The following is a 23,412-nucleotide window of genomic DNA, read 5'->3' as shown; positions in this document are numbered from 1 at the left end:
TGATCCCTGAAGTAATAACTTCTATGTGATCCCTCTTTCTTAATAAAAAGAAAACGAAATTATTTCCTCTTTTAATAATATGAAGCCACAGAGATTAGAAAACATATTTGTAAGTCTGTATTCTAACATGCATATTGTAGTACCTTAGATCTTACTATTTTTTCTACTTCTGTTTAAGATTAGAATCAATAATCATATTGCATGAGTCAATCACCACGCTTCATGAAAGGCGCTCTATGAGGACTGATACTTAAAGATTTTGTGTTATACTAAAATAAGCTTTCCAGCAAAATTAATCTGATTCACTTTTCATTATGTACATAGTCATTATAGCATTACATGCAATTAAGCTTAAGTGGTAAGCGCTTCAAATAGATGACTTTAAAATAATTAGTATTGCTTTCACAGAGTCAAGCTACATTTTAGATTTTAGTTTTTCATGTTGTCATTTCTTCATAGCTTCTCGTTATATGCTAAGTGAATCAACAATTACCATTTCACTGATACTATAAACTGCTTAATCATCTCCTACCATTTGCACAAATCAACACAAGGACAAATGCTAAAACCAAAAGTTACTTTGGCCTTTCCTCTTGTTATTTGCAGCAACCACACTCCAACTAATGCTTGTTTCTGTGTTTGAAGTCTAATCTTTGGAATCCATTTCTTCTCATTTTCTGTTATTTTCCTACACTCTTGCCATTGCTATCCCTGACATGTTTTTGTTTTTTTTTTTTAATAGACTGTATCCTTCACCATTCAAATTTTTTCAAATATAGAGAATGGACAGAGATACAACTGGTAGTCTGTGGATTTTCTACTTTGAACTGAATCATAGATGAAAGGGAACTAAATATTGGAAAATCAACAGAAAAAGAATAGTTTAAAACACTGAGTGTATATCCTTGTCTATGGTCACAAAATTAATCACATCATATCCTTATCCACATTTTCATTATCTTATAAATTACATAAATCTTTTATGTGAGAAACCCATCTTGATCCCTTTCTTTAACTTTCCTGCTACATCTGGAAAATCATATTAGGCAGTTCAGGGAGGTGTTGTGGCTTGCTTGTAAAGTACTGCACTGACAATGCAAGGATATATGGTTTCAATCCACCAGCTGCTCTGTGGGATAAATATTGGCAATCTCCTCCCATGCCATTTATTGTGTTTGAAAACCTGCCAAAGGGTCCACTAAGGGTCAATTACAATTCAACAGTACCTAACAATAAGGTGGTTCAGAATAATTCTTAAATAACTTAGTATTTCCAGCTTCTGCCTTGATATTTGTGAAACTTCCTGTTTTCTGGTTTCATATTTGAAAAGTTCTCACTCTGATGTTTGTGAAGTTTTTTCTTCCCATTGTCCTTTACATGTTGTTCTCTTATTTTTTTTTAAAAAAATAATGTTTTTGTTTTATTCTGGTTTACCTACATTGTTTGTATACATTATTTATCACACTAGATCTTTCCCATTTCCTTTACCCTCCCCTCCCTCTATCTATCAAATTGTGGAACTTTATGATTACTCCCAGCCCATCCTTACTTCTTTGCTCCAACCCTCCCTCTCTCCCCCTTGGATCTTCAGATATTTTAATAGTTATCTTCCTATTTCTACAATAATGGTCTTATACAGTATTTGGCATTTACGAGACTGAGTTAGTCCTATTTCACATAATGCTCTCTAATCCCTCTCAAGTTAAGTAGTAATTTTCAAATTCATTGCTTCTGCATACTACGTAGTACCCAGTCATGTGAATGTACCATAATTTCTCAATTTATTCGATTGTAATTGGATAGTTAGGTGGGCTGTTTCCATGTTCTTGTGATGGTGAATGATGCTGTGGTCAAAACCTCAATGAGATACCATCTCACCTCAGTAACAGTGACTAAGTTTAACAGGGCAAAAAATGATAAATGTTGGAGAGGATATGGCAAAATAGGAAGGAACTCTTATATACTGTTGGTGGAATTGTAAATGATACAACCACTCTGGAAAGTAGTTTGGTGCTTTCTCAAAATTCTGAACATAGACATTCCATATGACCCAGCTAATCCACTGCTTGGAATATGCCCTGAGAAAATTAGAACTAAGGCACAAATGGATATTTGCACACCAATGTTCATAGTTGTTCTCTTCTTAATTTCATTTTTTATACTTTAAAAGTAAAACATTACAATGAAATGTGCAAGGAGTTGGAGAAGGAATCAAAAAAGCTGAACTCACTCAGCATTTCTTAAACTCAAGAAACTGAAGAACAAATTCAATCCTCAAGTTGCTATAATCAAGGATGCTTTTGGCAGAATATTAAATGATCCAAGAAGTATTAAAAGAAGATTGAAAGAATATACTGAGTCATTGTATCAAATGGAATTGGCAGACACAGAAGAATTTAATGAAACAACATATGAGCAAGAGCCTATGGTGATGAAGGAAGACGTTCAAGCTGCTTTAAAGGAAATAGCAAAAAATAAAGCCCCAAGAATAGATGGTATACCAGTTGACATATTTCAACTAACAGATGCTGCCTCGGATGTGCTCACCAAGTGGTGCCAAGAAATCTAGAGAACAACCACTTGGCCAATTGATTGAAATATATATATATATATATTTGTTCCAGTTCAAAAGAAGGGTTACTCAACAGAGTGTGGAAACTATAGAACAATATGGATTTCACATGCAAGTAAAATTCTGCTGAAGATTATCTAAAAATGACTGGAACAACAAACTGCCAGAAATCCAGACTGGGTTTAGAAGGGGTCGTGGTACTACGGATACTGTAGCTAATGTTAGATAGATCTTAGCTGAAAGCAGGGAATACCAGAGGAATGTATATCTCTGTTTCATTGATTATGCAAAGGCGTTTGACTGTGTGGATCATAATTAATTGTGGCTGACTCTGAGAAGAATGAAAATCCCAGAACACTTCATAGTGCTAATGTGAAACCTATACTTGGGCCAGGAGGCAGTCATCAGAACAGTGCAGAGAAACACTTCAGGGTTCAAAATTGGGAGGGGTGTATGCCAGGGATGTGACCTCTCTCCATACCTTTTCAATCTATATGCAGAACAGATTATCCTGGAGACTGGGCTCTTTGAGGAGAAGAGTGGAATCAGGATTGGCGGAAGATCCATCAACAATCTGTGTTAAGCAGATGACACAACCCTGGTGCTGAAGCTGAGGTGGACCTGAGTTGCAAGCAACTTGACGGCACAAAACAACAATAACAACAACATGGCCTGAATCAAGCACACCTCTAAAACTAGAAAAGATGTATGTCAGGGTTGTATAATTTCTCCATACTTATTTAATCTGTATGCTGAAAAGATTATTCAAGAAGTTTGGAATTCATGAAGAATAATGTGGCATAAGCATTGCAAGAAGACTCATTAATAACCTTTGACATGAAGATGACCAAACTTTGCCTGCTCAAAGTGAGGAGGACTTTAAGCACTTGATGCAGAAGATTAAGGTCTGCAGTCTTCATTATAAATTGCATCTCAACATGAAGATAACAAAAATCCTAGCCACTGGACCAATAATAGATGAAGAAGAGATTGATAGAGTCAATACTTTCACTGGATCCACAATATATACACTTGGTACAAACAATCAAGATATCTAAAAATGTCTTGTCCTGGGAAATTCTACAGTCAAGGACCTCTCCAAATTATTGAGGAGCAATTTTGTCAGTTTGAGCACTGAGGTACAGCTCATTCAGGTCGTAGTATTTTCAGTCACTTACTATGCATCTGAGTGTTGGATGATAAAGATAATAGAAGAATAATTTATGCCTTTGAATTGTGTCCTTGGAGAAGAGTTCTCAATATCCCATGGATGGCCAAAATAACAAACAGACAGGTCTTGGAGAAGGAGCAGTCAGAGTGTTCTTGAAGGCAAAAATTATGACATTTCATCTTACTAGGAGAGGTTATACCCTGGAGAGAAACAACATATTTAGGAAAGTGGAGGAACTGTGAAGGACATGAAGAACTTCAACAAAATGGATTGATAAAGGCAGTTTTGTGTCAGAGTTTGTGAGAATGACACACAATTAGACAGTGTCCATATCTGTTGTTCATAGGATTGCTATGAGTCTCGCTCAATTCCACCTAACAACACTCTTGAATCCAAAGGACTGCAATTGAGAATCTTGCATCTGTTGTGCACAGAAAAGAATGAACAGAAAACAGTTGAAATAATATTCTTTTGTAAGTCAGAGTGAATGGGTGTTTTGCACAGGAAGGAAGAATCTACATGCTAAACTTAACCATCTTGAAAAGTCATCAGGTTCAAGAATATACATGGGCAATTAGAAGAAAATAATCCCCAAAAAAATTTAAAAGGAGGTTAACAAGTTGTATTTAACTCGTAGTGATCTCACATGTTGCAGTAGAACTGTGTGTTTAACAGATATACAGTGAATAAATTTAAGCAGTAGATTGGCAAACTTTGTTTTTGAGATCCTTTAATCAAATTATTGTTGTACTTGAGTTCCAAATTGATGTATGAATCATTGGAAAGTTTCTCTTTAATTTTTACTCTTGTCAGAAAAGTAGGATGCATTATCATCACATATATAACTGAAAATCTGGGAAATGGTTTATAAGTTTAAAGAGACAGACTACATAAACTGTTGTATGGGAATTCAAGAAGAATTGAGCTAAGGAATATTACAATTATTTTTCAGTAAAACACCTACTGTGATGTTTCAGTTATTCTTTCCCACCATGGGTTTTTAGTTTAATATATTTTATTATGATGTATTATTTATACTGAAATACAAAATAAACGCATATAAAATGTCATATTTTGAATAATTTAACTTTAATCTTCAATTCTCTGATTTATGTTTTCTTCCTTAGGGGGAAAAAAAAAGTAAAACAACAGTCTTGTTGCAATTCATTAATAGCCCTATTTTTAGACAGCTGAATCAGTTAAACATTCTATCCAAATATTTTTGCAGTTTAGGAAATCCAGCCATGGTTAAAACTGTTTGTATAATAAATACACTCCTGTCATTTCATCTCTATTTTATGCATTTATCATATTAAATTCTAATTTATTCTGTGGGCTTACTAAGTTTTGCTTCAATGATGTATTTGCTATAAAAGAGTGCAGATATAATGAAATATATTATGTCCAGTATTTGTCTAATATTATGCTACCAATGGGAAATAAATTATTGAAATGGAATGCATTCACATTGATTGCTGTGAAGGTTACACATGGATTGGTAAATCAAAACAAACCCTCAAAGGATAAAAAATCAATTTATGTGTCAAATAGCAAAGGCATTCGTGGTAAAATCAACTAGTAACTTGACATTTTTCCTCTCAAAATAATTTTATTAAACAGAATTTGAAAGGATTTGTGGCTTTGCAAGTAGGTAATAAGCTAAACAGCAGAAGACCAAATGGATTGATCATTAATTTTATTATGAATTTTATTATAAATGTTTCACAAAACTGTAAATCAATATCTTTTACAAGGAATAAATATGATTTCTTCTCTAGACCAGCCACAGAAAATTTTTAGAAGACATATCATAACTACATTGTAAGAATGCATTTAACTAAGCAAATATTAACATGATTTAAATATAAGCATTAAATATGTGCACACAGTTATAATAGAAAATATTTTTTCTTTCTTCTCCAGAACTTTTACCCAATTGCCAAGAGTTGAATTGTCACTATAAATGTGCAGTTGTCAGAAATAGCACAAGATGCTACTGTGAAGATGGATACGAAGTAAAAGAAGATAGACGAAGTTGTAAAGGTAAATATGGTATTATGCTATATGTCTCCCTAGTAAAATATAGGTAAATAAAAAGATAATTTTATGGTGACTAAGCCAGTATTTCCTACCACTGTTTTAATTTTTGTGTATTGTCAGTCAAAATCGACCTGTAACTGACCCTTCATTTCCTTCTGGAAATCCCAAATATTCTAAGTTTCCACTCACAGTGACCCTATCGTGACCAGTATGATTTCTGAGAACATAATTTTTACCTCCCCACACCATTAAATCTTTCTTCCACAAAGAGTTCAAACTTGTAGTAGTTGGGTGCTTAAGCTGAATGAAATTAAAATCTTCCAGATCTAGACCTCAAGTCAAGAATTCACATTAAAATTTTTTGGCACATGTTTGTTTCCTTTTCCTCCTTATCTCCTTGCTGACAGGCTGGGAGATGATAAGGAAAGAATAAATAACCAATAAAGTTTGTAGCATCAAGTCCCCTACAACAAAAGGTGATTGCTGTTTCAGTAAGCGACAAAAATCCTCAGATGAGGGGCAAAGGAACCGGGCCATTTATACATCAGTTTCTCAGCAGGAATTGGTTGTGTGCTAAAAGTTGTACCATTTCTCCTATAACTATCTCCAGCCACAGTGTTAGTAGAGTGAGCTCTGTTGACTTGGTGGTAAGGAGCCATACTGCCAACTGAAGGGCTGACAATACTAACCCACCTCCCATGTGATTTATAACTTCTGTAACCTGCTGGAGGTAGAGCTAAAACACAGGTCCTATGAGAAGGCACATAATAACAAACAATAATATTTGTAGAACTTCTAAGAATATGGTTTTCAATAAGAATACTTGGGCACAAATCCCAAAGTTGTGGGATCACTCTCACAGTTCTGAGGGGTGTGGAGAGAATATATCTACCACAGCTCCCTTGGTCTTTCCTTTCAGTGATTTTTACCCCAAGTCATCCTATTTTTCTTTCAAATTTCATTTTGTTTTCAAATTTCAAATTTTGGTCAGTTGATTTGTCTGTTTTTACTAAATGAATTATTTATTTTTCTGATTTTATTGAGTATAAAAATTAATCATCTCAAATTTCTCACTCTTCTACTTTTTCAGCATTTACATATATACTCACTGATTTTTCTTGAACTCTCATTTCAGAACAGCTTTGATATTTGGCTTCTATCTTTCTACTTGTCTTCAATATCCCACCCATCTAATCTTTCCCCCTACTTAGTCCATCAGTACAATATTTCTTATAAACACTGCCTCTTCATATGCTTTCTCTGTAGTCACTTCTTCCATACTTTAAAGTTAAAAAACCCAAAAACTTCCTCCCTTGCTGCCTTGCCTCTAGCAAAGTTTTCCTCCTTAGTTACATTTTCTTTATAACACATTATCTTTAGCAGATTGATTATATTAACTTTGTCAATTTAGTTATTGCCATTTTATTTTTTCAATTAACTGCTATTTGGCTTCCTTTCTTGTATTTTAAGCAAACCTACCTACTACCAGCAAGTCTATTTAAACTCATGGTGACCCTCCATCTGGTTTCTGGGGCTATAAATTCTTTTACAAGAAGACCGACTTGTTTCTCTCCATAGAATCGAATGATAGATTTAAAACGCAAACTTTTAAATTAGTATTCCAACTTGTAAAGCAACTTTAAGTGATTTTTTTTAATGTTTGTGTGCCACATAGTCTATACTAGAGTAGAATGTAATCTTTGCAAAAGTAAATAGATATTTGTCTCCTGTGGAATCACTACTGGTTGTTGACCAATGTCCTTTCTGTTAAACAAGAGTTTGATGATTGGACTAGACTTCATTTAAAACTGGTTGAAACCCTCAGTCTGATTTCTTAAGTAGATTGTTTTGTTTGTTTGTTTGTTTTATTGGTTGGCAAACAATAATCTGTTTACATTGTTTTTCATTCATGTACATTCTGTTTGTTTAGGGTTTTCTCCCCACCTGGTACATGAAACTCACTCCATGATATTCCCGCCTCCCCCCTCTCAGCCTCACTGCACCTTTCCCCCCCTACTTTTTTATACTAATTTATTTGCAAAATTCAAATACATTGCTTTTGAGAAGAGATTCTTCCAATTTCCATCATCCCCCATCAAATTGTATAGCTGCATGATTAATCCCTCACTTACCCTGCATATCCTCATCCAGACATATGAAGAAATGCTAAAAATCATGGGAAATAAGAGAGATACAAATCAAAACTACAATGAGGTGCCATCTCACTATAGTAACAGTGCCAAAGTTTAACAAGGCAGCACATAATAAATGTTGGAGATATGGCAAGAAAGGAACTCTTATACATTGTTGGTGGTATTGTAAAATGGTACAACCACTCAGAAAGACAGTTTGACACTTCCTTAAAAAGCTGAACATAGAAATGCCATATGACCCAACTATTCCACTACTTGGAATATACCCTGAGAAAATGAGAACTGAGGCACAAACTGAAATTTGTACACCAATATTCATAGCAACATTATTCACCATCACAAAGACATGGAAACAGCCCAAATGCCCAACCACAAAATAAAATGGATCGAGAAATTATGGTACATTCACACAATAGAACACTACACAGCATGCAGGAGAAATGATTTTGGTAAAATTATTACCTAACTTGGGAGGGACTGGAGAGCATAATACTGAGTGAACTGATTCAGTCCCACAAAACCAAATAATGTATAACATCTAAGGAATTTTAAGAAGGAACTCTGGTGGTACAATGACTACGTACCCAGCTGCTAACATGAAGACAGTAGTCCCACTCTTCTAGCTGTTTCATGAGGGGAAGATGTGACAGTCTGCTTCTACAAAGATTTACATCATAAGAAATAATATAAGGTACTTCTCTTTGTTCTATAGCTTTATTATGAGTGAAAATGAACTCTGTCACACAGTATCCTTCTCAGGATTTATAGTTTCCCAGAGATCATTAATCATCTTTGCTTTAAACTCACACCCTCATTTATGAGTCATTTTGAAACCACATGGACTTTCTCCGTTTTATATTCATTCATTCATTGATTCAGAGGTGACTCCCAATCCATTTTTGAGACCTTACACCATTATTATTGTGTGATGTCAAGTTCAGAATCAACCCAAAGCTGACCCTCCATTGGGTTTTCAAAGGAAGTGAATTACAAGAAAGTAGATTGCCCATCCTTCCAGCTAGTGAATTCAAACCATATATCTTTGGGATAGCAGTGCAAGTTTTAACCACTAGGTCACCACAGTATTTTTATCAACTAATATAGTATAGTTTTTATATGCAATGTGGATGGACACACACACACACACAATCCCACTACAGTGCCTTAAAAAATATATTGGTTTGCATACAAAATTAATATACATTGTATTTCATTCGTATGCATTGTGTTTCACACATTGCTTTATTCACATTTGTGTTCCATACAATCATTCCCTTATATTGTGGTTTATAAAATTAATCATCACTTATCCACGCCCACTATTACTCTATCTTTTCAGGTCCCCACTACATCTTTCCTAATTCCTTTACCCCTTCCTCTGCCCACCAAATTTGCAACACTCAATTTCCCCTTGTCCTCACTCTTAGTCTCTCTGCCTCCTTCTTTCTTTCATTCTTTGGACTTTTAGACACATCTTATTAGTTACCTTTCTCTTTTTATGATAATGGTCTTACGCAGTACTTCTCCTTATGAGACTGAGTTAGTTCACTCAGGACATTGCTCTCTAACCTCTCTCTGTCATGCTACATAGTATTTTTTATAATTGTTATTCTTGAGTGTTACATATAGTGCTATATAATAGTGTGAATGTGCCATAATTTCTCAGTCCATTAATTTGTTGATTGAACGTTTGAAAAACACTGCTATGATCATAAGTGTACAAATCTCCAGGTTTGTTTGTTTTCCTTGTTGTTTTTTAGGGGGTGTAATTCCTAGCAGAGGAATAGCTCGACTATATGGAATTTCTACATTCAGCTTTTTGAAGAAATACCAAACTGCCTTCCAGAGTGGTGGTGCCATTTTACAATCCCACCAACAGTGTATGAGACTTTCAATCTGCCAACATCCTCACTGACATTTATTGCTTTTTATTCTGCTAAACTTGGCTACTGCTACTTGGGTAAAAGTATATATAATTGTGGTTTTGACTTGAAATTCTCTTCTTGCTAGTGATTTTAAGTATTTCTTCATGTGTTTATTGGCCATCTGAATATCTTCCTCTGTGCTAAGTCTTTCCAGTGTCTTGTCTATTTTATAATTTCGTTATTAGTCTTTTTCTAGTGGAGACTCAGTAGTATTCTGTAAACTTTCATTATGAAAACTTTGTTCGAAATGTCATTGCCAAATGTGTTTTCCCCAGTCAATAGATTTTCTTTTCACTCAATTGGAAAAAGTTTTTGATGACACAGGGACTTAATCTTTAGAAGGTCTCATCGACTGATGTTATCCTCTCCCGAATGTGCATATTTGGCTGTATTTGTCAGCCTATTTATTCATTATGCTGGTCCTTCTAAATTTGGTCTCATTTTGTATCTTATTATCTTCTGATTTTGTAGGTCTCTAATCCACCTTGATTTGATTTTTGTCTCTCATGTAAAATGTGGATCCTGCTTCTGCTTTTCACAGGTAGAAATCTTGTCTTGTCAACAACAAATTTGTTTAGAAGTTGTCATTTCTCCATCTGATAAGTTTGCTTCATTTACATTCCCAGGAGCAGTAAGAAGACTTCCAATTTCTGTTCTACCTTTTTTTTTTTGCCTGTTTGCTGTCCTGTTGAACTTTGTTATTTTTGTTGGGATAAGATAATATCTCATAGTTGTTTTGATTAATTTCTCTCTAATAGTTAGGATTCTGAACATTTCTTCAAGTGTTTTTTGTCATCTGAGTGTCTTCTTTAGTCAAGAAGTCATTCATGTCTTGTGCCCATTTTACAATTATTAGACTCAGTTCTTCAACAATTTCAAATATTACTCTTCTTTTACACAAAATGACTCCTTAAGTGTATCACCAACCATCTTTATTCTGCACACTCAAAAAATGGCATAAAAATAACACCAACTTTGAAACTGTACTTAACTACTCTTCATCTCAAAAATCTGTAAGGCATAACCTACTGGTTTTGAAACAAGTTCTTGCTTAAATAATGGTATTTTGTCTTTATCTGCTCAAGCAGTATTTTTTTAACAATTGTATCCACAAATCACATGACAACTAAATGTTTTATTTTTCTCTCAGACCAACCTAATGAAATCTGAAAACCACTGGAAGTTATTTTCAAGAAGTGGTATCATTTCCCAGCTATCAATGTAAAGCTATACCACTTGTGCTGTCAAAGTCCATGATGACAAGTTTGGGATGGCACATGACTTAATTTTAGCTTTTTGAAGATAGATGGTAGTAGTTCCAGTATTCTCACTTTCCACTTCTTAAAGAGGATTCTTGGTACCCTTTTTATTCTTAAACCTTCACAGTTACTTTATTCATCTTGAGACATAAAATACAATGCAAAGCCAAGAATCAGAGTCACAAGTTCTCTTCTTCTCATCTCCAACCTACATTCACATACAAGTTTTCAGTACTGTGTCACATTGTTTATTAGCACATTTCTTCCTCAAGACTTACATGTGGCCTTACTTTGAAAGGTTGTCAGGTAATTCTGTCTTTTGGCATAGTAGGTAATCACAGGGAGAGAAGTTGATTTCTGACTTCTCTATTCTACTGCATTGATCTATGTGTCTGTTACTGTACCAGTGCCATGTTTCTTGACCACCGCAGCTGTGTAATATTTGAAATCAGGGAGTGTAGTACTTCCCACCTCTTTTCTCTTTTTCAGTAGCACTTTGCTTATTTGAGGTCTCTTTGTATTCCAAATGAAATGTTAAAATTGCCTTTCCCATCTTGAAGAATGAAACAGATGTCTATATTGGAATTGTCTTAAGCTTGTATTTTGGTAGAATTGTCATTTTTATGATATTGAGTCTCCCAATCTGTGAGTGTTATATATCCTTCTGTTACTCTAGGTTTGTTTTTGTTCCTTACAGTGACATTTTATAATTTTCCTTCTTTTGTATCTCTAAATTAGATTTGTGCCTAAGTATTTTATCTTGTGATTAGCTATTGTATTTGGTATTGCTTTCCTTAGCTCCATTTCTATAGTCTCTTTGTTACTGTATTCTAATTAATTATTTATTAGTTTGGTTGTTTTGTTTTTTTTTTTGCCTATAGCACCCAGTATTCCCAGGTAGTGTCTCAGCCAACTACTAACCAGGCCTGACACTGCTATGATGTAGAGAAACCTAATTGATGTTTGTAAATTGTTCTTGTATACTGCTACTTGTCTGAATTGGTCAACTATATCCAATAATTTTCTTGCTGAATCTTTAAGTTTTTCTATAGGTCATATCATATCATATCATATCGTATGCATATAGAAATAGTTTTACCTCGTTTTTGACAATTTTAATGTCTTTTATTTAATTCTCTTACTTTATAGCTCTAAGATTTAGAAAAAAAATTAAATGGGAGTGACAATATAGGTATCCTTGTCTTGTTCCCACTCTCTAGGGGAATACCTTTAATCTCTCTCCAGTAAGAACGAATGTTGAGTTTTGGTTTTGCATATATATTTTTCACTATATTGAGGAAATTGCTCTCTATTCCTATTTTGTTGAGTGCTTATTCAGAAAAGTGTGTTGGATTTTGTAAAAGGTCTTTTTTGTAACAATTGGTATTATCATGCTATTCTTGCTCTTTGCTTGGTTAACATGATGATTTATTTTACATTAATAGTTTTTCTTATGTTGAATCATCCTTACATACCTTTTATGAATCCTACTTCTTCAAAATGAGTTTGGTTTTTTTGTTGTTTTTTTTTTCTTTTTATGTACTGGATTTTATTGGTCAGTATTTTGTTGAGGATTTTTGCATCTATGTTTATGAGGGCTATTGGTCTATAGTGTTCTATTTTTTTAGTGTCTTCATTTGACTTTGATATCAGGGATATGTTTGCTTCATAGAATAAGTCTGGGAGTATTCACTTCCCCCTCTCCCCTATTTCTGAAATACTTTATGTGGAAATAGTGACAGCTTCTTTCTGAATTTTTGGTAAAATTCACTAGCATAACCATCCGGTTCTGGATTTTTTTTGTTGTTAGAAGTTTTTTTTGTGACCTTTTCAATTTCTTCTTTTGTAGTGGATCAGTTCAGGTGTTCCTCACCAGTCTATATTGGTTTGTCTGGGTTATGAGCTTCTATTTGTCCATTTGTGCTAGATTTTCATGTTTAATTATTATTTATCATAAAATTCCATTTTTAACCTTTCTATTTCAGTTGTTTCTGTTATTACATCATAACTTTCATCTCTTATATGGATTATTTGTGTTTTTGCTTTCTTTTGTTAGCTTTACTAGTGGTTTGTTGACTTGATTAAGCTTTGTGAAGAACCAACTTCTGGTTTTGTTTTTCTGTGTTCTATTCCATTTATCTCCACGGGAACCAAAATATGATTTTGAGTGTCTCCCCCCTAAATTTCAGAAGCATCTCAGAAACAGGTTTGCGGCATTGAACACGAATGAGTGAAGACCAGATGTGTTGTGGGAGGATATTAAGAGTATCATCCAGGAAGAGTGGAAACGGTAAACGGTCATTGCAAAAACAGAAGAGGAAAAGAAGACCAAAATGTATGTCAGAAGAGACTCTGAAAATTGCACTGGAGCACAGAGAAGCCAAAGCACAAGGAAGAATTCAAGATACTAAAGAGTTGAATAGAAGATTTCAAAAGGCAGCATGAGATGACAAAGTAAAATGTTACAATGAAATGTGCAAGGAGTTGGAGTCAGAAAATCAAAAAGGCTGAACTTGCTCAGCATTTCTTAAACTCTAGGAACTGAAGAACAAATTCAAACCTCGAGTTACTATAATCAAGAATGTTTTAAGCAGAATATTAAATAAACCAGGAAGTATTAAGAGAAGATGGGAAGAATATACCGAGTCATTGTATCAAAAGGAATTGACAGACGCAGAAGAATTTAATGAAACAACATGAGTGAGAGCCTATGGTGATGAAGTAAGAAGTTCAGGCTGCTTTGAAGGCAATAGCAAAAAATAAGACCCCAGGAATAGATGGTATACCAATTGACATATTTCAGCTAACAGATGCTGCCCTGGATGTGCTCACCAAGATTCTTTCTCTTTTATCCTCTTGTAATTGATTTCTAATTTTGTAGCATTGTGGTCTGAGAGAATTCTTTGAATGATATTTTTTTTTTTTAGTGAGATTTACTTTGTAACCTAAAATACGGTGTGTTCTGGAGAATGTTTGATGTGTGCTGGAGAATGTAGATTGAGCTTTTTTTTATGGTGCATTTATATATATATATTTAATTATAAGTAGAAATAGAAATAAGAAAAAATAGATGATAGATAGATATAAAATCAAGTAGATTGATTATGTAGTTTAATCCATAAACATAATTTTTTTTAGTTTATTTTCTTTTCATTCTGTCGTTCCTTGGGAGTTGTATCCTACTTGATGTCTATTATTCTCATAATGGTATCATTTTCCCCACCAATTCTCTTAACATTTGCTTTGTGTATTTTTTCATTCTGTCATTTGAACCATAGATGTTTATTATGGTTATATACTCTTGTTCTACTGATTCTTTAAGCATTTTGTAGTGTCCTTCCTTGTCTTTGGTGATGATTTATATACTGAAATCTATTTAATTGTTGATTAATATTAATATTTCTTCTTACTGTTATTTACTTCATATACTTTCCCCATTCTTTTATTTATAATTTATTTTTATCTTCAATTTTCAAGTATATCCCTTGTAGATAGCATATGGATGAAGTTTTTTAATTGTTATTTAATCTGCTCCTTTTTTTTCTTCACTGATGCATTTAAACTATTCTCATTCACTGTAATAATTGAGAAGTAATATTTTATTGATATCATTTTGTTGGGTCCTTTTCTATGTTGTTGCTGGTTATTTCACTCTATCTTTTCTGTGGTGCCTCTGTGAGAAGGACTACCTTTAATATTTCATGTGACATTGGACTAATTATTACAAAGCCCATTAGTTTCTGTTTTTCTGAGAATGTCTTGATCTCTCTATCATATCTGATGGACATTATTGCTGGATATGTTATTATTGGTTGGCAGTTGTGTTTTTTAGAGCATGTGATAGATGTCATTCTACTGTCTTCTTGTTCATATGACTTCTGTTGAGAAAGCACCACTTAATATTACTTCATATACTTTATAAGTTACTTTTCACTTTTCCCTAGGTACTCAAAGAATTCTCTCTTTGTCTTTGATTCTGCACTATGATATGACTTGCTGTTTTTCGTTTGGACTCTATTCTATATATTGGGTTCTTTCAGCTTCTTAGTTAAGTATTTTTCACCCTTTTTGATAAACTTTCCAGAAAGTTTTCTTCTAGTAATTCTTACACAACTTTCTCAGTACCTTTTTTGCTTCTTTCCATTCTGCAATTCCAATTCTGTGCAAATCATTTCACTTGATGGTGTCCCATATTATTCTTAAGCTTTCTCCATTTTCTTTCCTTTTCAAGTCTAGTTTTTGTTTTAGCAAATCAGTGCTGAGAGCTTTACCTTGTATTCTAATGATTCTATGCTGTATCTCTTCAATTCTGCTCATCTGTCCCTCGAACATGTTGACACATTCAGAGAGGCTGTTTGTGATATTTTAGAATGTTGATTCTTTTTTTCCCTCTTGTTTCTAATGCCTCATTTATTTTATCTATAATTTTACATATTGTCTTATATTAATGTTGTGGTATATTTTAATAAGTTCTTCTTGACTTTTGTTTTTGAAAACCTGTAGTTATTTCTTTCTTTCATCCGTTGAAAATACTCAATCACTGTTCTTTTAAATTATGTGTAGAATTTTCTATCAGACATTCCAGCTTCAGGAAATCTGTTTATTCTGCATTTTGATCACTTTTTTTAGGTGATATCTAGCTTTAGTTTTGTGTATGATATTAGGTACTCTATTTTTCAGTGTCATTGTTCTGGTAGAGTTGTTTTGTTGGGTTTTGTTTTTGGTTGGGTTTTTCTTTGGGGGGGAAAGGTGATGATTGTTGTTGTTTTTGGTTAGGGCCCTAGTGGGTTCTAGATGTGGCAACTTTGGTTTGGGAGCTCATTTCTCCAGAGGAGGGAAAGGCATCTTGTCGCTACCTAAAGATCTCTGGTTCCTGTACTCACAGGCCAAGTTGTTTCTGTTGGAGAGCTCAACACTCCAATAATGAAGAACCAATAAGGAAGGGGAATATAACACACAGCCTGTGGTCTTTCCTTTGTTATTCTAAGGCAAAGGCAAAGTTTTTTGGGGCTGATAAGCCCACTGTGCAGCAAACTTGCTCTGTCTCTGGTCTTTCCTCTCTAGTCCGCTAGTTGATGGGAGTGTTTGCTGCAACTGGGGAGCCCACCAGTAAAGGAACTGGAAGAAGAATCACTGGCTTATATTCCTCTTTCTCTGGTCCCTCAGCTAAGTACTCTGTGGCTACAGAACCCACCAGGTGGAGAACTAGCTCTGCCTCTGACCTGGTGCTGCTGGGAAGACTTCCGCTTCTTAGGTACACACCCAAAAGTGAACTGGAGTATAACTTGCCCTACTTCTGTTTCTCCTTTTTGGTCACACGGTAAAGTTCTCTGTAGCTAAAGAGATCATGGGAAGCTAATTCTTCTGTCTCTGTCCAAGGGCTGTTGAGAATTTCCTCAATTGGGAGTTCACCAATTGGAGAAGAGTTTTCTCTGCTTATTTTCCTTCCTCTCTGGGCAAGCAGCAAAGTCTTCAGTGGTTGTGGAAGCTCTCTGTCTCTTTCATAGAGCTGGCTAAGAAGTTCACTCTGTCTTGAAGGAAAGCTTGAACTATATCTATTCCTTCCTCTCTTTCCTTAGAATTTCTTTTAGAGTTGGTCTTGTTTTCACAAATCCTGTAAGTCCTTGCTTTTCTACAAACAACCCAACTTCTTCATATTTAATGGACAACTTTGCTGAGTTTAGGATCCTTAGCTGAATATTGTTTTATTTCAAACTTTTCTATATGCCATCTCATTGTCTTCTCACTCACATGATTTCTACTGAGAAATCAGAACATAGTCTAAGTGTTTATTCTTTGTAGGAGACTGTTTTTCTTAAGCCGCTTTTAGTATTCTATCCTTATCTTTTTTTTTAATAATTTGACTATATGTCTTGATGTTTTTTTCTTTTGGGTATAGTTTGTTTCTGGTTGGCTGAGTTTTTTGAATGTGGATTTCATAATTTTTCATAGGACCTGGTAAATATTCTTTTTGTACCTCTACCATATTCATCTTAGTATTTTCCCTGTCCCTGTTGTGTTCTGGAATTCCAAACATACGTGTATTATTCCTCTTGATGTTAATTCCATGTGATTCTGTGCTTTTCTTTATTTTTATTTCATATACTGTGCTTTTGTTATACTTTTTTCCTATTGAGTTTCTTTTCATTCAACTTTCTGACTCTGTTCCATCTGTTTGGTTTTGCTTTTTTGTGTCTCCAGAATGTTAGAAAATCTTGTCATTTCAGTCGTGATATTCTGGGTGCATCTTCATGAATTAATGCTGTGTTGGCTTTAACCCTCTCTCTTATGAAGAGTTTTAACTTCTTAAAAGTCTTTATCTATAGTTTCAATCCTTTCTTCTATCTTTTGTAATTTCTCCATAGTTGTTTGTTTATATTATCTCAAAGAAGATATATTTCTACTAGGTCCCTGTCTCTGGAGTATCCCCTTACTTATGGCTTCTGTTCTTTCTTCCATATATTTTTTTCTGTTTTCTTGTCTCTAAGGTATCCACTTTATTTATGTTTTCATTTTATCTTCCATAATTGCTACCTTCTTTGGTAGTTCTTCGTATGACTCCACATCAACATATTTATGCTGCCTTTCTATCACTGGAGTACTCATTGGAGCTGTGATATATTCTGCCTTTTAATGAAAAGACTTATTTTGGGTTTGTGATATTATTTTAATCTGCCTGATGATATCTTGACGTTATGAGATTTTTTCTTGGTCTGTGTTAAGTTATTTCTATTGTGGCTGCATAGGTGGTTGAACTTTATTTATCTTTATGATGTTGATTAGTTGTAGGCTTAACTGTTCCATCTTGAGAGTGGGTAACTCACTCTACTGGAAATCTTTTCTGAGCCTCTGGAGTAAGAAAGTTTGCCTTTCCTAAACCTATAATTGAGCCAGGAGACAGTCGTCAGAACAGAGCAAGAAAACATTACCTGGTTCAAAATTGAGAAGGGTGTGTGTCGAGGATGTGTCCTATCTTCATATCTTTTCAACCCATATGCTGAACAGATTATCTGGGAGGCTGTGCTCTACTAGAAGTGTGGCATCAAATTGGAGGTAGACTCATCAACAATCTGCATTATGCAAATGATACAACCCTGCTTGCTGAAGCACTTGCTGCAGAAGGTCAAGGACTACAGCCTTCAATATGGATTGAAGTTCAACATCAAGAAAACAAAGATTCTCACCACTGAGCCAACTAGCAGCATCATGATGGATGATGAAGAAAATGAGACTTTTGACAGTTTCGGTACAATCAACACTCTTGGTACCAGCAGCCAGGAAATTTAAAAATTAATTGCATTGGGAAATCTGCTGTCAGAGACCTCTCCAAAGTACTGAAGAACAACCATGTCCGTCTGGAGACAAAGGTCCACCTGGTACAGGCCATGGTCTTTGTAATTATTTGCTATGCGTCAGAGAGCTGGACAAAAACCAGGGATGATAGAGAGTTGATGCCTTTAAGCTTTAGTGCTGGAGAAGAGTATTCAATATACCATGAATTGCTAGGAGAACAAACAAGTTCACCTTAGAAAGGGTGAAGCCAGGCTACTACTTGGATGTAATGATTCTGCTGTCATTTTTGAGGAAATGCCAAACTACTTTCCAGAGTGATTTTACCATTCTGAAATCCCACCAGCAGTATATGAGAGTTCCCATCTCTCCACATCCTTTGTAACATTTATTGCTTGCTACCTTGCTAAACTTTGCCACTGCTACTGGGAGGAGCTGGTATTTCATTGTGGTTTTCATTTGCATCTCTCTTATTGTGAATGATTTTGAGAATTTCTTCATGTGTCCAAATGTCTCCAAATGTCTTCTTCTAGGAAAAGTGTTTCCATAGAAACTCTATATGACCCAGTTAATTATTCTACTACTAGAAATATTCCCTAAGGAAATTAGAGCTGGGACACAGATATTTTTACACCAATGTTCATAGCAGCCTTATTCACCATCACAAGAACATGGAAATAACCACAACATCCAACTACCACTGAATTAATTGATAAATTTTGGTACATTCACACAAGGGAATATTATGCAGCACTCAGGAGAAATGATTTTAAAAAATACTACAAACTTGGGAAAGACTGGAGAGTAATGTGCTGAGTGAATGAACTCAGTCTTATAAGAACACATATTGTATAAGGTATTATTGTAAAAACAGAATGATAATTAGTAAACCATGTACGGTGACCCAAAGAGGGAAAGGATAGGAAGAGAGTGGTGGAGATGAATAGTGGTGAAATCACAGGGTTGCACAATTGGATGGGTGGAGGGAAGGAATAAAGGAAATGGGAAATATCTGGTGGGTACCTGAAAGGGCAGGGCAATGGTGAGCATAGTCCAATGGTGATTAATTTTATATATTGTGTAAAACACAGTATAAATGAAGAAAGAAGTGTGAAACACAATGTGTATGTGCTTTGTAAGCAAACCAATATAAAATACAAATTAAAAAAATTTAAAAATTCTATTATCTTCTCTGGTCTGCTGGGTGGCACTGTGGCCAGGTCCCCCAAATGATGCAGCCCTCCTCCAGGGGAGTTTCAGCCTCCTTCCCCAGCATCTCAATGTGCTGGCTTTGGGAGTGAGTCTCTCACTTTATTGCACTCCCTCCCATTTAAATTTCTTGTCTTCTTTCGTCTAGGAAATGACGCAGCCAGTTTCCCAAACTGAAGCAATCTCTGCCCCTACAGTGCTTTTTTATGTTGTAGTTTTTTCAGCTGGAATGATCCTGATCATTTCATCACTCTTTAAAATGTTTATGTAACTAAATATTCTTTAAACTTAACTCAATATGCACTCTTCACCCAATTTTCTCCCTTAAATTTCAAATAGATTCGTTAGTTTATGTTCCCATTTTATCTAGAATAGACTGCTATTATAAGAAAACAAATGTATATTCTAGTTATAAGCGGAAAATCTGATAGCTTAGTGTTAAGGGGTTGTGTTGCCAACCCAAAGACCTGCCAATTGAATCCAGTAGTTGCTCTGTTGTAGAAAGATGAACAATCTCCTCCCATGTGATTTACTTCCTCTGAAAGCACACAATTAAGTTGACTGGAAGGTCAGGAATAAAATAGTACATGATAATAAAACAAGATAAGGATACAATTGTCATTGCAATTATATTTCATCAAATTTACCTTACTTAAAAGAGTCCTGAAATACTACATAATGTAGTAGGCTGCTAACTGGAAGTTCAAATCCACCAGATCCTCCTGTAGATAAATATGAACAATAATCTCATTTAAAGATTTGAAGCCTCAAAAGCTTGATGAAAGCCCTCTGTGGATCAGAACTGACTCAACAGCAATGGACGTTTTTGTTTATTTATTTTTGTTTTTTCTTGTTGGATTTTTGCCTCATTTTGAGATAAAGACCATGTTATTTCTCCACTGATTTCTATAGAAATTAGTATAGTGCTTGGTATACAAGATGCACTGAATATATATACTTTTTAAAAATGATACTTGTTGATCAATTACTGTTCCCATTCAATTCTGACATAAAGTAATGCTGTAAAATAAGATAGTACTTTCACATTACGTTTCTAAAGCTGTGACCTTTATACACAAACACAATGCTATGACTTTCTCTTTTGAAGTGAATTTGAACCAATTAGTTTCCTGCTAGAATTCAAGCTCTTAACCACCATACAATCAGGGTTCTTTTTATGACCCAGTCTGTTAATAATTGAATATCTACTGTTTATGAAGATATTAACAAAATTCTAGAAAAAGAAAATATAGTGAAAGAAAAGAGAACAGTAGAAGAAATATCATGAGTACAAAAATAAAATTTAATAAATTTCAAGTTTTATTTTTATTAATTTATAAGGATAGGTTTTGTTATTTACAGAACTCTTATTCATTCTTTTAATTGAAAACCATGTTATTAGACTGATTCTTTGTGAAAACAGTAGAAAATTCAGTGTTTCAGACAGTGAACTTATTTAACAGATATTATTCATAAAGTATTTTGTATTTTTGTGAACATATTCAAGGACCATGATCTTCCCCCACAAATTCAATAAACTGTTAATAAATGCAAATAAAACTGCTTGTATTAAGTTTAGTTTTATATAATGTGATAATTTGACTTTGAGTTAATTTAATTCTGAAAAAGAGTATTGGCATTGACTCATGCTTTTTAAAACAGTACATCATTTCCAGGTTTGACAAAGTTATTTTCTTCAAGGACAAAGGAAAATGACAGAGACTAAGTTACTTAGAAATGATGTCAATTTTTTTGTTGCAGACCAAGATGAGTGTGCTGTTTATGGTACATGCAGCCAGATCTGCACAAATACACATGGATCTTATGCTTGCAGTTGTGTGGAAGGGTACATATTGCAGCCAGACAACAAGTCTTGCAAGGCTAAACATGGTAAGAAATCTTGTTTTCTACCAGAACTTTCTTATTCCCATTTTACTTCTCCTTTTAAAGTGGTAAAATCATATTAGCCTCAAAGACACATAGCTTGAAGGAGGTACAGGCAGAAGGCTCATTGAAGGCAAAAGAGAAAAAAGATTCATCTCACATACTTTGAGCATGCTGCTAGGAGAGACTATTCCTTGGAGAAGGGCATCATGCTTGGAATGGTGGAGAGTCAGTGAAAGAGAAGACGGCTCTCAACCAGATAGATTGGCACAGTGATTGCAGCAATGGGATTAAGTGTGTCAACTACGAGAAAGGTACCAGATAGGACAGAGTTTAGATCTACTGTTCAGAAGGTTGTTATGAGTTGTACTTGATTTGACGGTACCTAACAACAACACAATGAAGACAAAGATATTTTTCTTCATTTTAATACACCGATCCATATTTAGAAATCCAGACAAGTTTTTGATCTAATTCCTATGAAACTCCTCTCACAGCAAGAAGTTTCTGTTAGCAAGAACCTGTTCAAAAGAATACATTAATTGATTTTTTTTTCCTTTTCTGAAATATTACAATAGATTCCGCTTTTCTGGGTGTATATGCTCTTGCTTCCAAAATTCATATTCCACATACTAAAGTGTTCTACTACAACATAAACTAGACTGTGCCATTTTCTTGTATAATATCTCCAAAGTACTTTCACCTACTTTAAGACTAAATAAATTCAGTTCTGACTTGATGGTACAGAACAACAATAACATCACTTACTCTTGTTGTTGTGTACCACAGAATTGAAACCAACCATTGCTGACCTTCTGGTGGGTTTTCAGAGGCAATTAATTGCTCAGGAGGCGACTACCCATCCTTCTCCCAAAACATCTCTTGCTAGTCAATTTTTATGTCTACTTCTTATCCTCTGAAACCCCCTGGAAGGTCAGCCATGAGTTAGTTCTGACTCAATGGTGCATACTAGTCCTTTCAAACTACTGATAGTATATGTTATGTTAATTATGTTAAGGGAACTGTACTACTAATTCAAAGATTGTGCTTCTTCAGCAGTTCTGATCTAGCAGCTGCTGACCAGAGGAGCACTGGTAGCCTACTGGTATGAGAAGGTGCACTGAGATTTCAAAGGCAAGAGGTTCAATCCACCAGCTACTCTGTAGGAGAAGGATGGGCAATGTCCCGTGAGATTAACTGCCTCTGAAAACCCACTGAGTGGTCAGCTATGAGTCATTTCTGACTTGACAGTAGGCAACAACATCTGCTTGGCAAGAGAAAGTTAAGCAGTTTCTTTTCATTTGATTTATAGCTTATAAATCCCAATGGAGGATCAGCTATGAGTCAGTTCTGATTCAGTAATGATTTATTTTGATCCTGTCAAAGAGAGCTGATGGCATAGTACCTTATGGTTTATTCTACTGATCAAAAAATTGTCAAGTTTAAACCCATCAGCTGGTTTGCCAGAGAAATAAAGCAGTTTTGACAAGTAAATATTTATGTCTCATATTGAGGGTCACCATGAGTAAGAACTCACTCAATGGCAGTGACTTTGGTTTTAGTTGGGTGTGTTTTATGTTTTTATCATAATGCATCCATTACACCTATTTTCTTGGCCTTCTTCAACTCCAATGATCTTGCTGCAAGGTCTTCTATTGACCACTCTGACTGCTTTTGCATCCTATCATATTCACAGGAATAACTGCTTGTCTTAATTCTATAGATTAGGCTGCAATAACATGTGCCTTTAAGGAACAAAAGTTTATTGTCTCACAGTTTGTGGAACTAAATGTTCACCTTCAGGATATTGGTAAAGCCATACTTGCAGTATCTGCCCTAGGGGAAGATCCTGCCATGACTCTTCCAGTTTTTGGAGGGCCAGAAATCTCTCAACATTTTTGTTTTTTTT

General features: G+C 34.7%; 1 protein-coding gene across 1 annotated transcript in view; it reads left to right on the top strand.

The window, feature by feature from the left end:
• Positions 1–23,412, top strand: part of LRP1B (low density lipoprotein receptor-related protein 1B) — a 2,414,068-nt gene that overhangs the window by 714,370 nt on the left and 1,676,286 nt on the right. Inside the window, exons 4-5 of the mRNA XM_006880809.1 lie at positions 5,667–5,786; positions 21,381–21,509. Coding sequence (XP_006880871.1) covers positions 5,667–5,786; positions 21,381–21,509 — 249 coding nt within the window. The remainder of the gene's footprint in view (positions 1–5,666; positions 5,787–21,380; positions 21,510–23,412) is intronic.

This window comes from Elephantulus edwardii, unplaced genomic scaffold (genome assembly GCF_000299155.1).
Source record: "Elephantulus edwardii isolate Elephantulus edwardi_28Jun2011 unplaced genomic scaffold, EleEdw1.0 scaffold00010, whole genome shotgun sequence".
Classification (NCBI taxonomy): domain Eukaryota; kingdom Metazoa; phylum Chordata; class Mammalia; order Macroscelidea; family Macroscelididae; genus Elephantulus; species Elephantulus edwardii.
Note: the sequence above shows the minus strand (reverse complement) of the source record. Positions and strands in the feature narration are given on the sequence as shown.